Source organism: Acinonyx jubatus, chromosome A2 (genome assembly GCF_027475565.1).
Source record: "Acinonyx jubatus isolate Ajub_Pintada_27869175 chromosome A2, VMU_Ajub_asm_v1.0, whole genome shotgun sequence".
Lineage (NCBI taxonomy): Eukaryota > Metazoa > Chordata > Mammalia > Carnivora > Felidae > Acinonyx > Acinonyx jubatus.
Window position 1 is genome coordinate 129,235,144 of NC_069383.1, and position 15,641 is coordinate 129,250,784.

Sequence of the window (15,641 nt, forward strand, 5' to 3'; positions counted from 1 at the left end):
CTGGCAGGCAAGGCCATGAGGGTTACATCATGTATGTAAGTCTAGTCAACTCACCTAGCAGAAGAACTGTGCCACTCAGAAAGTTGTGAGTGAAGACGACTCTGTCAAGACTCCTAAATAAAATGCACTGGAGACGCTCACTTTAATTACATTAAGAACGAATGCACACACTCTCCTATGAAAAACGATAAAATAAGGCCTTTGACACCTCCACCTCCAATACTCCAATTGTGGTTCATCCCACTTGTGCGAAGTTATAAACGGACACGCAAAAACATCTTACTTTATAAACAAGGTCGGAAAGACCCGTGTATTGTCAGGAGTTAAGTTTTCCTTAAAGTGCAGGCTGATACTCAAAGAAGTCAACAAGAAGAGACATATTCAGGACAAGAGCTAATATTCTAGCGCTGATTGCAGCCATAACCTTGTGCACAGCCACCGTGCTGATTTACATCTTTTCAAACACAGATCCCACCCACTGATGTCAGTAGGGCAATGGTAAAATTAGATTGTGCTTACACATGTCCACAATCTCTGTTGTTCAAGGACGTATTTATAGAAGGTGGTCTTTCGAATCCAAGTCCTTCCTTTCATTGTTGGGAATAAGTAGGTAACATTTGTGAAGAAGACCTCTGACCTTTCTGTGCAGTAATAATATAAGATTTATTACAGCCGACATTATTCACTTAAAAGCAAAGGGAAAAAGAATCAGAACTGAAGCTTCAGTTTGAAGGGATCAAATACAGCAAAAGCTAGAATACTGCAGGGGGTGGGGAGGGGAAGAAGAACTCTAAATGCAACCATAATTTCAGGAGAAAATTCCTAATTAAAGGATGTAAAGATGTGTGTGAGTCCATCAAAATGAGTACTTCAAAAACAATTTACTGCCATTACTGCATTACTAAAAGATACATGACTATAAAGGATATAAGTCGTGATAGCCTGAGCCAACAGGGTCTTTAGAACACGAGTGATCCTGAGGTACAATTTTTGGATGTTGTCACAGCAACTTTCACTGCAGTGCTTTTTTGTTCAGTAATGACACTGTAACTAAACCATAAATTGCCCTTGTGGTCAGTGTGGCCAGGCAGTCTTTTTAATACAGTAAGAACACATCTAGATCTTTCATCTGGCATATCATGGAGACTGAGGGACCCACTCTAATTATTCAATATGGAGGGGCCCTTAAATCATTCCAAATGGTTAAGATCATGTATCCTTCTGATAAAACTCCTCTTTAGCTTCTCTCTGACTTCCCACTTGCCTCTAACATATTCTGTTATTAGTGATTCTTTAGAAATGTATGTCCTTGGGTTTTGTGGAAAACACAGAGGCAGCAGGGAATGTGGTTCCAAGGCGACACAGGGTAGGATGTGGAGCCTAACTGCCTGACCACAGTGACAAAATCTCTCTCCGCCTCAGTTTCCTCGCCTGGAAGATGGTGCTTATCCTACCTATCCCAGAGGATCGCTAGAGGAATACATCAGATAAAGAAGATCAAGCATTTAGCCTATAATCCAATACAGCCAATGATCCATATCTGTAGAGTCACTGCCATTCCTCCTCCAAGTTGCTTTAGGCCATACCACATTTACACCAGTAATTCCTATTTATTTATGTATTTATTTAATTAATTATCTATGTATTTATTTACATTTATTTTCTTATTAGGTTAGTTCTACAATGTGAGGCTCAAACTCATGAAACCAAGATCAAGAGCTACATGCTCTGCTGACTGAGCCAACCAGGCACCCCTAACACCAGGAATTCTTATTAAAATTTTAAGCTACGGCCAGAAGCTCTCTCATAAACATCTGCAGGCCCTAGGCTACCATGGCACTTGAGAGAGGAACCCTGCCACTTCTTCCTCCAGAAGTTTCTTGGACCATTTACTCTCCCGCGAATGAAATCTGAGCCACGGAGTCCACCTGAGGGGGTTCGAATCCTGACTGTACCACTTGCCCCCTCGACTTTAGATGAACTGCTTATCCTTTGCCTCAGTTCCCATATCTCTGACATGGGGATGCTAATACTAACTGCCCAGTGCTGGACACACCAACCATGTCTACTGATATTCTAGCACCTCTCCTAGGGAGACACAGCCTGGCTGGAATGTCAGAATTGAGAAGTGTTCTCTAAACAAAAAGAGGAGTTGAGCAAAGTGCTAAGTACTCTACAGGAATGTTTCTCAAGGTTTTTTTTCATCATCACTCCCCTTGAGGAGTCTTTTTAGACATTTTCTCCCCAAACTGCCTCTTCTTAATCCCACGCCCATGAAATTTTAACAGGCACATAAACTGTTTATATACTAAGGCCCTTCAGAGGCCGAAACCACTCTGACGTCTACAACTTTGCACCCTCCAAGGACCAATCTCTGCCCCCCCCGGGGGAGGGGGGGAATATCACCCTGGTTGAGGACGCATGCTCTACAGATCCCATCCCATTAAAAAGAAATTACCCTTCAGAGCCAAACAAAAAAAGATCCACTCTAGTTTTCGGTCCTTACTCCCAGGCCCTAGACCTTAATATTCTCTGTAAGATGTTACCCTGACCGCCACCAGAACTGAGTTATGAGAACCGTGTCGATGAACAGTGACATGTCTATCTGCGTGGCTTCTTTTCGCAGCAGAAAGCAAAGGAGGTGAGCAGCCACTCTCTCACATAAACCCCCAAGATGACTTTGGTGGTTGCAAAGTAGCCCAGTGACAAGGTGATAAAGATCCTTGTGCCTAAAGAGACAGTGTCCCTCCCAAACCTGCATGGTTCACGTGTCTACTGAGCACCCCTGGTCTATCTACTACCTAAGGAAATCAAATCACCCAGATTCTAGTGTACTCCTCGGCCACATAAAAATGGCCTCGTGGTCTCACAGGGAGAAATTATTTACATTTAGGGCTAACATTACCAGGTGAACAGGTGATCAGAGCTGATGTTTCAGTGTTTTCAGAAAAGCGGAATTAATTCATAGGCTCAGTTGTGTCAAGATTGAGTATTTTGTTTGAGATAGTTGCTCCCCATGGGCCTGCCCACTTAAGTGGACCAGGCCTAAAAATCTAAGCAAAAGTGACTCTCTTCAGTCAGCATTTCATTCACGAGTCACTGAAAGCAGTGCAGACAGAAAACAATATCTAAAATTAATCAGTGTACATTTACAGAGATTCTTACACTACTTTAGCCTGTGTTAAGTTTGATTTCACCAACGTGAGACAAGTCTATGGAGCACCTTCCTATGCCAGCCCTGAGATTACTAAATCCTTACCCACAGAGGTTTGTAAGGCAGCATGGTGGGGAGGGGGGGTGGGGCAAATGGTCTGTCAATCAGTGCCCGTGGAAGCTAGTACACACACTTGCAACCCCAAAATGATCCAACTGCTTTCAAAACACAGAGTAAGAAGTCCCCACTCTGCTTAAGGGAGAACAGTTTGAAGCAATATTCTCAAAAGTAGAGAGAATCCGGAAGTAGAAACTTTATTTCTTTTGTTCTATATGTAAATGTGAACACAGAGAAAGATAGGGTGTATGTCTACCTGATCAAAACTGCCTAATGTATTTCTTCAGACCTTGCTCCCACCGAAGGCAACTGTAGGGCTGGAAAGCAGCGAGGTTAAGAAGCCTGCACCCTAAACTGCTAATAGCACCTCCTTCCAGGGACCTTGAGGGAGGGAGGAAGGGAGGAGGAGGCAGGAGGGAGTTTCCTGTTGGATTTTTCTTCCCCGCTATTAAACTAGATTCCATGTTAACAGACATTGTCTGTAATTTTTAAAAATCAATAAAATGAGTTTTAAAGAGAAAAAAAAATCACCTAATGTGTGACACTGAACACATCAAAGTGATACAACCAGGAGACTCAAAGACCCTATAGGGAAATGAGGTCTCCGGGAGGATGAAAAGCTCTTTGAATCTGGAATCTGTTTGTCCACCCCCCACCCCCACCCCGCCCAAAGAAGGATGTGGCCTTCCAGACACAGAGTTTGATCCAAAAATGAAAGGACACCAATGTTTATAAATAGTTCTGAAACTAAGGCTCACGGAATGTGTAGGTCACACTGTCTAGTAGCAAAAATATGTGATGGACCACAGATGAACAAGAATAAATATGTGGTGGCCCACAGACTATGGTATTAGAAGAATTCTCAGACATCCTTTCTTCTGGGGTCAGCACCTCTAGTAAGAGACCCCCTAACTAAGGGGAACAAGGCAAGAATGCTGAACCTGTTCCTGCTTCCTGTGGCCACCATGATGCTAATAAGGTTCTGTATTCCCAGCTAATAAATGAGGAACAAAATCTAAATGCACAGTGGATAGGCCCCCGGCGGGGGGGCTCAGTTGGTTAAGCAGGCAACTTAGGCTCAGGTCATGATCTCGAAGTTCACGAATTCAAGCCCTGCGTCAGGCTCTCTGCTGACAGCTGGGGGCCTAGAACCTGCTTCAGATTCTTGTCTCCCTCTCTCTGCCCCTCCCTCGCTCGCTCGCTCTCTGTCTTTCTCTAAAAATAAACATTAAAAAGATAAAAAAAAAAAAAAAAATAAGACGTCTTAAATGCATAGTGGAGTGTGGAAATAGTCCCTTCTGCTGATTTATAACCCACCGGCCCACAGAACTCCACACACCCCTTCTCATGTTTCTGTATTCAAACCTTAAGAAGCAACACCTTGAAAACTCTACACCAGGTAGTTTTCAAAAGTTATGGACAAAGGCCAGCAATTCAGTCATCTACCCTTTCCCTCACTAGTGAAATCTCAGGGAATACTGGGTGTAGAGATAGGTGACAAGGAAGCAGGACTTCCATCCTGACCTGCTAGAGTATCTAAATGGGGTACCACGTTATTATACAACCCAATAAATGCCAAAGTAAATTCAGTTTGCCACGTAGCAGGCTCCAGCAAAATGTTTGTGCATTTCATGAACACAAGTGCCATTTCAAATTTTGTAGCAATCTGCCCAACTTCTTAGATTATCTGAGATCAGAAAAAGGAAAAAATAAAAATGTATAGTCTTGCAAACTACTTAATATATCCCAAAATTACAAAAAGACATTGTTTCTCTTTTAAATTCATACAGCCTTTCTCCCAAGTAGAACAGAACATTTCAATGTACCATCCAGTCCAGACAGAACACTTAACTATTAAATTGTTAAATTCCAAGGTGAAAGAAAGGAAGGGATGGAGGAAGGAAGGGAAAGAGCTGGCAATTCTCTACAAAATTCTGAACAGAGAAATGTCCTCAAACTACAAACATGTTTTCAAGCTATGAGCTGTCAGAGCCCATGCTATGGAAGGGAACGAAGGAAGAAATTCTGATGAACTTGCCAGTCTAAGATCAGAGCAACCAGTCACTCCTATAATCAGTCAGCATTATGATTACACTTGCCTGGTAAATGTGCAGAAGGTAACACACTACTTGGTGTTGTGATGTTTCTTCAGCTATGAGACCTGAAATGTGTCCACAGGGTCTATCCCTGGTTCCTCTGCTTTTGTTTGAAAGAAGCTAGATCAAACGGCAAACCTAAGGTTTGCATGACCTCCCAAGTCTACAAGACCCACCTGTAGAAGAAATGCTTCCATTAACGGTTCTTAGCGACTTTTTTCTTAATTCATAATTTGAAATATGAGATGTGTTCAGTACTATAAATAAAGCATTACGTACTCGAAGTAGGGGTTAACTTACGACAAAGAGGCATCCCTAAATTGCCAATGAGTTAGGTTGTTCTTAAGAAATCCAGATGATACATCTAATACTTTAATATAAAGCCATAAGACTAATCAGTCCATATCACCCAACATGAAAATCAATAAGAAGAATAAAGCCATAAAGTAATGAAATAAAGAAACCAGAAGCTAATCCTGCAAAACTTTGTGGATTTACGGACTGAATGGTGAAAATGTGAGGAATAAGTCGTAATGCAAACTTCCAACCTCTAATCCGGATTCCAAAGACTGGACCTAAGTTTACAGGAAGCTGTCAACAATTTTTAAACATGCTTTATAAAAGCTCCATTCTCTAAGCCTCTGCCAAACAAAGGAATTAACCTGAAAACACGAAGTTAGCTTTTCAAAAGCATTCAACCCACTGATAGTAAAATGTCGGTAACGAGTTTGCATGTGTGATCTTCTATCAAGTTCTTGAAAACCAGTGGGAGATGAGGAAATTTAACCAGCATTCTCTAGCACATGCTAGTACCTCTGACTGTACACATCTACCTAAATGAGAGGTAGGTATGTTCTGCTTTAGCAATTTAAATCTTTAAAAATTAAATGAAGAAGTGACTCAGGCTACTGTATGAAAAAATATTTGTTCGACATCATCTGTATCATAATGCACTCAATTACTATACTAGTACTCATTCCTTGAAAATGTATATTCATAGAAAAATGATCCAAGATTAAGCAAATTAAGTTTTTACTAGTGACCATTTAAATTTACCAAATTATGCTTCCGATTTAAAAACCGTACAAGGGAAAAGAAAAAAAGATCACAGTCTCTTGCTTACCTTTCTATAGTAAATACTTTATAACAGTATTTTCATACATAAAAGTTCTGAAAATCTGTAAACTCTTTTTAAGGACCAAGTTCTTAAAGATCTTAAGCCATCCCTTACATGCTACTCTCCTCCAAAATATTATTTTAATGTCTCAGGATGTCATTTTATAGGAAATTACGTGTTTTTATTTGGTGTTTTATCGAAGGGTACTACCATTTGTCTAAATAGCTATCAAACCAGTCTGCGTTGCTATGCCAACTATACTTTTTTTTTATTTACATGACACACTTCGCTACTGTATATACTGACGAAATCAAGAGTAAACTATATTCAGCATGAAAGATAAATTTACCAATTGCTCCTTTGTAGATTAGTACTCCCGGTTCTAATAACGTCTGTGTGCTTTACTTTTGGACATTTTTCTGTAATAAGTAAATTAAAGGTTGTAGCTCAACTCACTGTTATCAGGACACAGCAACGTGTGAGGAAAAATGGGCATATTATTCAAACCATTCAGTCCAGATTTTCATGTTAAGCAATTCCAAAATAGCATTTTAAGGAATACAAACATTTAGGAATGATGTCCATTTTTAAGATGATGTGGAAATGGTATTTTAATGCATCTGCATGTGGGTGATTTCCACACCATCACATATAACTGCCTTAATAGAAGTAGTGATTGCAATTCATATACTTTAATACAATATGAAACATTACCTTTGAATTGGACATAAATCACCTACTAGCACAAATCCACGTCACCTCTTCTAAAATTTATCCTTCAGATTGAAAAGTAGACTATTACAGTGAATAAAATAGACATATTTCTCCACATTTTATTATCACTTAATTCACAGAACTTTAAAAGGCACAGACAAAACAAATGTGATTCCTGTGAACACCAGACAACGTAGATCTTAAATTTATAAAAACTTAGCGATTACCAATTTTCACCCAAGCGGAACAGAGAGATGTAATATATAATCTATTTCTAAAAGAAAACCTGCCTTTATCGGGAGGTGGGGAGGATACAAAATATCCATTATTTGTGGCAATATCCAGAACTTCAATCACATCAGAGTAATGGTTTATGCTAAACTGTTTGGATCTCTTTTGCCCTTGCAAAATTCCTGTTTTTTCATGAAAGAGCTTCATTATCTCATCACTACGTTTTAAAGGGGTCTTTGCAAATAAAAAACAATGACTTTCAATTTGTTTTTAAAGAATCTTTTCGCACTTCCTGGTAAGAATCATATACTGCTTCCAGTTATAACACATCATCTCTCTATTTACTTTAATTGTAAACTTTAAATAGCGGGAGATGTTTTTCTCCTGAGCACATGAATGAATGCAAAGACCAACAATGAATCACCAGTGTGTAAAGTTCACATTGCTTAATGAACAGTAACACTTGGGATTCTTTACAATGAATCAATTAGGTGAATGGGTTAAAAAAATTTTTCTTTTAAGTGAGGAAGTTCCCTCACTTTGCTTTTAGCTTTCCCTGCATCAGTCATATTTAAGAGTTGGAATGCTCATCTTTCAACAGGGAGGATGTCCCAGTGTGATGTGAAGGAACACATGTGTGAGATGGAATTCTATTCTCAGACTTGTTACAGTTTTCCCCAGTAATTAGGAAGCTATATGTCCCTGATAGAATGATGCTAACAAGCTCCTGCAGGTTCTACTCTAGCAAGAAATCAAAGGGGCCCCAAACAGACCACTTCAGTTAAAGGATTATGCATTTTGGTTTTTAAAGTGAAGAAAGCTCTCCTACAGGTTTATCTCAGAAGGGACTTTCCCAAACGGTCAGATTCTATAGCCAGGATTACTTACTAAATAAAGAAGAAAATTAAAGAATGGCCGTGGAATGTTTGGAGGGAGGAAAAAAAAATACATAAGTTATTAGAAGAGATCCATTTCTGAAACTTTCCTAAAGAAAAATGGAAAGATAGCGTTGCAACAGGCACCTGTCCCCACTGGCTGTTTCTCATAGAACATCAACACTCTTCCCCCACATAGTGAGGGCTACTACTAAATCCCCGGTTACTTTCTGTCCTTCCTTTAAAATGCGAAGCCAGGTAGCATGAGTAGAGTTGGCCTTGACAGACAGCATGCAGAGGGGTCAAGAGGACCAAAAACACAGTCAGAGAAAGAAAACACCTAGGAAATGGAAAATGCTGCTCTCGAAGAGGGCTTGGCCCAACCAACAAGAGCGACACTCACGTACCTTGAGGACTTCCATCGGCACCTGGGTGGCAGAGGGAAGGGTGGTGGTGGGCACGCTGACGTTTATGGCCGGGGTCTGACTCACTGGCACTCTCTGTTGCATGAACTGGGCCGCCTGCAGCTTCTGCTGCTGCTCCCTGCGCTCCTGCTCCTGCATTTGCTCACGCATGAGTTGCTGGCGTAGCAAGATGCGTGATGTCATACTGGAGGAGCTTATCGGAGGCTTGGAGGCCCCAGGATGCTCCTCGGAACTGCTGTGGGAGAACCAAAAAGGGAAAGAAAAAAAAAAGGCACAACATTTAGTTTCTTAACGAGACCTTTCGTTTGCATTTTGGGGGGTATCCTAAATTGCGCCCAACTACGAAAATGATCCTGCGCGAAGATAAAATCAAGTTGCAGAAGGGTACTCCGCATAATTGAAAATCAAGAGGTGACAGGATTGAAGTCATTAGGAGTTGAATTAAAATAAGTCAGCTTGATTGCATCTAGGCATTTTTCTCATGCGGCTTAATTTTTTTTTTGAACATTTTATACCACATACTACTCATCACCACCAAATATAGCGCCGCCATATGAAGTGCCAAGAGGCACTGTGTCTTAATGGCACCCAGATTTCCACATGTAAAAATAAATTGCTTGATTTGCTTTTTCATAACTGAATCTCACCAAATACCTACTCCTACGCGCTATCTAAATTCCTTGAAGATGTCTAAGGTGTTTACTAACGGGGAATAATTTCAAGAATGGGTGAACTCTGTCATGGGGAAATTCTGCGAGGATATGGGAAGTAAAAACCATTGATGAAAGAAGCATTTGCACCAGAACGCTAACACCAGACTCGACTACAGGCTGCGGCGGGGGGGGGGGGGGGGGGGGGGGGGGGGGGGCAGAGGACGAGCCGGTTTGACAACCCTATTCTCCATCTGGTTTTCTTTGTGCCGTCTTTTCTCCTGATTCATCTTGGCAAGCTCTCTCCTACATGTGTCTGCGAGTTCCCCATGCGGCCTACTTCTAATGGTTTTGGTGCTTGCTCTATCCAAAATTACAGAAAAAGCTTAAACACCAGTCCTATGTTAGGAAGAAAAGACTTCCTAATTTTCCTAAATATGGGTTGTGACTGCTTATCTTGCCAGCTCTATAGCATCAACAAGTTATTAAACCTCCCTCTGCCTTAGTTACCGTATCCGGAAAGGAGGGATAATAATAGTTTTTTACACACTTACTCATTTATCAAAGAGGGAGGTGTTTTTAAAACTTCTCTTACATCACTTACATTTTACAAGCCAACCTCTCAGGGATTTTGTGAGGATTAAATAATATAATACATAAAACAATACACATAAATTGTCTAGTATAATGAGTGCCATGTAGTGCTGCCTCAATAAAGCTTTGTCATGGCTATTATTATCAGCTAGAATTTTCGGTTGTTTATTTCCAGCAATACAGCATTCTTAAAAAAAAAAAGTCTCTGCTTAGGGATAACAGTACAAAACCTTAGTACCTGGAAACAGGAAAAAAAGTGACATTTGAGAAAACAGTCACTCCCAAGGAAGTCCCTCTTCAAATGAAGCATGAGTAGTTTTAGCTTCCTTCCTTGAGTATAAATCCCAGTATTTTCTTTACCTTCCAACAAAAGGCAAAATAAAGCCTTCAAGCCATTGGCAGATCTTATGAACTCCTTAAAAGATAGGAACCTTTGGGGCGCCTGGGTGGCGCAGTCGGTTAAGCGTCCGACTTCAGCCAGGTCACGATCTCGCGGTCCGTGAGTTCGAGCCCCGCATCAGGCTCTGGGCTGATGGCTCAGAGCCTGGAGGCTGTTTCTGATTCTGTGTCTCCCTCTCTCTCTGCCCCTCCCCTGTTCATGCTCTGTCTCTCTCTGTCCCAAAAATAAATAAACATTGAAAAAAAAAAATAGGAACCTTCAAACTCTGCACATGCTAACAGATGAAAAGATGTTTGTGCTTCTCCCTTGCACGGTTCCAGAAAGCTATGTAATAAAAACTACACTCACCACAGGAAATTAGTACAGGAAATCATAACAGGTTCATATAATGTAATACTATGCAGCCATTAAAAATGGTGAAGAAATAGATTTGTGACTGGAATAAAAACTACACAATATAACAAACTTACAGAAGGCAGCTACAAAAAAAGTATTCACAGTATGACCCAACTAAAAAAATATTCACTACCAGAGAAAGTGTACTGATCATTTTAGTCTGAGCCACTGCGGATATGTATTATTACAATCCTTTAAGAAAACCATATTGAGAAAAGCATGAGTAAAACAGTATTATCAAAAAGCTGTAATACTGTTCATAGGATATGACTCAAAAATTACATCCATGTACAATTTTCCTAAGAACACAATTCAAAACGTGGAAAACCTGACATCACAAAGCTATTGACAAATTGCAAAATATTTCGAACCACCTAAAATTTTGCCTGAGGATGAGAGTGATTACTTTATCATTAAATTGTAAGGAGAGATACTGGTCAAAAGGCACCAACTTTGAGGAATAAGATCAAGTTCTAGGGATTCAATGTTCATCATGGCGGCTAGAATTAATAATACCATATTGTACACTTGGAATGTGGTGGAGGAGTAGATCTTAAGTATTCTCACGGCAAAAAAGGAAAATAAATAGCAACGATGTGATGGATATGTTAATTAGCTTGACTGTAATCATTTCACAACGTGTACATATACCAAGTCATCATGTTATGCCCCTCAAATGTATGCAATTTTTGTCAATTATGCTTCAGTAAAGTTGGGGGGAAAATAAAGCCATTTAAAATACTTAAGAGTAAAATAGGTTAAAAAACAATTATAATAGGTAAATATATATATATATATCACATACTACTATTTTTTAAGAAACTGTACAACTACAGAGCAAAGTGAAAAATGTATATAACAAAAACAAAAGTAGGAAATAAAAGTGTATTTATGTTTTAGTCTAAAATAAGTAAAGTGTGTTTATGTACACAAATACACATGCTTAGCGGGGACTGTATAAATGTCATCTTAGCTGCCAGATGGAAAGTGGAATTATAGATAAACTTCTTTCGTTCTTTTTTTTTAGTCCCCCCCCCAAATTATAATAAAGCCGTAACAGTCTTTTCAATGGCAGAATACGTGTCACTAATTTAAGAACAAGATGAACATGAACTAATCTGCAAACATGAAGGAATGACTTGAATAATCAAAGTCCCCCTTTGCCTGGAACAAAAGAGATGGGGTACGTCGCAGACTGTATTTTGACAGTAGGAAGGGAAAGTGATGATGGTACCCAGGGCATCGGTTCTCTTGCATGTCTTGAGCATTCCAGAAGACTTAAACCCTTTTTCCTTCACAGTTTCCCACAGACGCACACAGATTGAACAACGTTAATATCCTCCTTATTATTTTAATATGATGCACTCAAGCACACAGAAAAAATACCTAGACGTTACCCAAAATAATATAATTAGCAGGTAAGGCTCTGGAAAAATGCATAAAAAGCGAATGTATTTTCCCGCTTTTGAGTATGTGTTCAAAGCTCAAATGTAGTTTTTTGAACCAAGAAAAGAAGGGGAGAGTAGCTATTAAAAAATAAATAAATAAACGGTCTTACTATTCAAAGCCTGTCAGGTTAAAACATTCCCAGAGAGACTGATCCTTTTGATAAAAACAGGAGCAAACCTTTGTGCTGTAGCAAATGCAGCTGTGGAATAATCGCACTAATTAGCTGCTCAAGACAAGCCATTGGCTGTGATACTGGGGGAAAAATCCTTTCAATTAACAGTAAAGCATTCTTGAGACATCTTAAATTAAAATTACTAGTTATCAACCACGCTAAGACTCCAGACATTAAGCCCACAACAATATCATTTAAGGCATTTATAGAAATATCCTATCAGGGGAAAAAAATGTATATTTATACAGTATACCCATATAAATAAACTGAAACTCCAATAAAGAAAATGTAGCAGAGCTTGGCTAATTGAAATTATTTTAATAAATCTTCTCAAAAAAAATGCAAAAGGAAGACTGTAGTCACTTCACTGCACACACTCCCTGAGGGGTATTTCTACATTGTTAAAGATGACTCCCAGATCCTCAGCCTCTTAGAAGTAATTGAATCTGCAATCATCACCTTATAGACAAACAAAAATGAAGATATCTACCCCTCAAAAGGCTAGCAGGACAAATGAGCATCATGTTTTAAACTCAAAGTCGAAGTTTATGTGAGAACAATACGTGTGGCTACAAAACCTTTTTTTTTTTTCAAAAGCTTATTTTTAAACCTAGGATCTGATGCTTAAGTCATTAGTGATAAACATGGAGAGTCATCCAAATGAATTTAATTTTAAAAGCTAACTGAGCTCATCCAAGGCCCATGAAGCTCAATCTGCACTAGATAATCCTAATTCCGTGAGTCTGATTCCTTTTAATCAGATTATGAAAGGTCATTTATTCAACAACTAGTCACTGAGTGCTTCCTCTGTGCCAGGTGCCGGGAATATCTGGTTCTAATCTCACAGCATCTAAAGCCACGGTCACAAAATTCTTCTGAGATGCTCCAAAATTAAGTCAGCTATCCAGATTATCTGACTCTTAAAGAGTTCCACATGGGAAGGTGTTCTCTCTGTAAGAAATTACCCTTTTACAGCCAAATGAAGGAAAGGCAAACGCCTTTACGAGCATTTCCCCAAAGCACTGAAGCTAGACGCACAACTTCCCCGAGAGCTGTGAATTTCTCAATAGTGATTCAAGCAGGAAGGCCATCAACCGGACACAAGTTCTAGTCATTGCTGAGCAGTCTGATCTTTAATGAGCCATTCAACCTCTCTGATCCTCTCCAAACCCCACCTCCTTAATGCCCGGCAGTGACTGAGTGAGCTAAGTAAGGTAAATTCGGAAACACAGCAGCTGTAAGACGCCAGGCAGCCACACCTGTCACCAGAGTCCCCCGCCCGCCCTCCATGGGTGAATTTGTATTTTAACTTCAAAGCCTCCTCCTTCTCTGAGATGGTACAGGTATGTGGGCATGTGCTCCGAGTATCCTGTCTATTCCTAAATCCAAACAGTGAATTCCACTGCTCCCATCAACCACTTAAATATATCAGAAATTCCATGAAATCCAGTCCCCTGCCATCCACACGACATCTGCCCAACCACCCCTCATCTTTGACAGTGATGCCAATATCCCTTTACTAGACCTTTTGAGTCAGTTTGGTCGCCCTCTCATGGTCACCCAAGGCAGGAAAGTGGTTGTCAGTTGAAACTTAGTCTCTGGGCTGAAGGAGCTAATACACTTTTTTCTTCATTTCTTCTCTTCAGTTCCTCAGGCCGAGGAACTGTTCCACCGAGAGGACTCGGTTCCACCGAGGACTCTCCACCGAGAGTCTAGTTCCATCACTTACTAACTTGTGACCGTGGCCAAGTTACTCAATCTCTTTGAGCTTCAGTTTTCCTTATTTATAAGGACTGCGTAATGCATCTGCCTATCAACATTGTCATGAGGATCAAAATCTGTAACAGATGTAAAAAAAAACAAAAACAAAAACCCACAATGGCACAGAGTCCAGTAAACTGGAACAGAGTTCAAAAATTAGTAGTAAAAGAAATGCTAAACCATAAACATGCTTCTTCTTTTTTGATGCCAAGAAGCAATTTTGTACACGTCCACACGCAAGTTTGGACCACAGCGGATCTGTCGCTTAAGATTTAGGGAATCCCCAGTTAATGCAGAGAATGTGACAAAGTTTTGCAGGAGTGGAGGGAGATTCTTAATCCTGCAATTCTCTCATGAAATATAAAGTAAAAAATCCTAGCATTTTTCTCCAGGGAAAATTAATCTTCATGATAATCATTAAGTCGATAGAGCTCAAAGTCTAGCATCAGCCTGCACTGGAGTATAATATAATTATGTCCAGAAAAGCACAAGGACTGAGGGTCAAATACACAATGGAGACATGGGAAGGCACAACACAGGTGAGAAAGCCATGTCATAGACAGGTTAAGTCACAGGAGTTTCCAAATCCAAGAGTGACTGCCACAAACTTAGCTGAGGACTGTGTCCCAGTCTCCCACCCTGGACATTCTGAGTTCAGGTAAGGTGAAATAAGCTTGTCTGTAAAAATGTTGCAGCTGAATCCAATGCCTAGCCATGCTCAAGGAGTTTAGTAGGGACTGGAACTCACATCTCTGATTCTTCGACAAGAACACTGTCTTCCACATCTGAGGAAACTCACATCCCGTCCACATCTCCATCAAGCCTTCCAAGAGCTCCAAAGAGTCTTTATTACACTGATTTCAACATGTGGAATGGAATGAAATGGGGACTAGAGGCTCTAAAACCAAACAAATGAAAAACATCTCTCCAGTAATGCCAATGGATCTTCATGGTTACAACACAACTACTTTATCATAAGAAAAAGGAACCAGCAGGCTGAATTTACAGAAACTTCCCCTCAAACCAGTTTGTTCTGTCAGCAAAAGGAAATTCTGAAGAATCTTCTACCAGTGCCTCCAAGTGCACAAATCACTGAAATGAGAGTTGGCAAATGGATCTATCTCTTCAAATGACAGTCTGTGTATCCAATATTTCCGGATGATCAGCCCTTCCATTATCTTCACCTTCCCATTCCTTCTTAAGTAATCACTTTGTAAATGTAAGGAGCACCAGTAAGAAAAGGCGTTGTTACTTGTACTGAAAACATCTAAGACTATGTTTATATGGATTATAATCCACATAAATGTGAAAGTACCAGATTTCACAGCTCGGCTTCAAGAATTGAGATCTTCTGAACTTCCGTCATGATCAACTCTGGGTTTTAGTGGTCAAGAAAAAAAATGAAAGCCTGCCAAAATTTTTCTGGTAACGTTACCGGCTCAAACAGTACACACTACAGGTTTCTGGCACAGAGTAAAGAAAAAGGATTG

At 40.0% G+C, this 15,641-nt stretch overlaps 1 protein-coding gene across 14 annotated transcripts in view; it reads right to left on the reverse strand.

Moving 5' to 3' along the window:
• The window catches only part of MITF (melanocyte inducing transcription factor), a 220,998-nt gene that overhangs the window by 79,547 nt on the left and 125,810 nt on the right, over window positions 1-15,641 (reverse strand). For 9 of the 14 annotated variants that reach the window (XM_053219074.1, XM_053219076.1, XM_027042456.2 and 6 more), the window contains exon 2: window positions 8,712-8,964. In XM_053219074.1, coding sequence (XP_053075049.1) covers window positions 8,712-8,964 — 253 coding nt within the window. The remainder of the gene's footprint in view (window positions 1-8,711; window positions 8,965-15,641) is intronic. The other 5 variants (XM_027042457.2, XM_027042459.2, XM_053219071.1 and 2 more) reach the window with 1 other exon arrangement.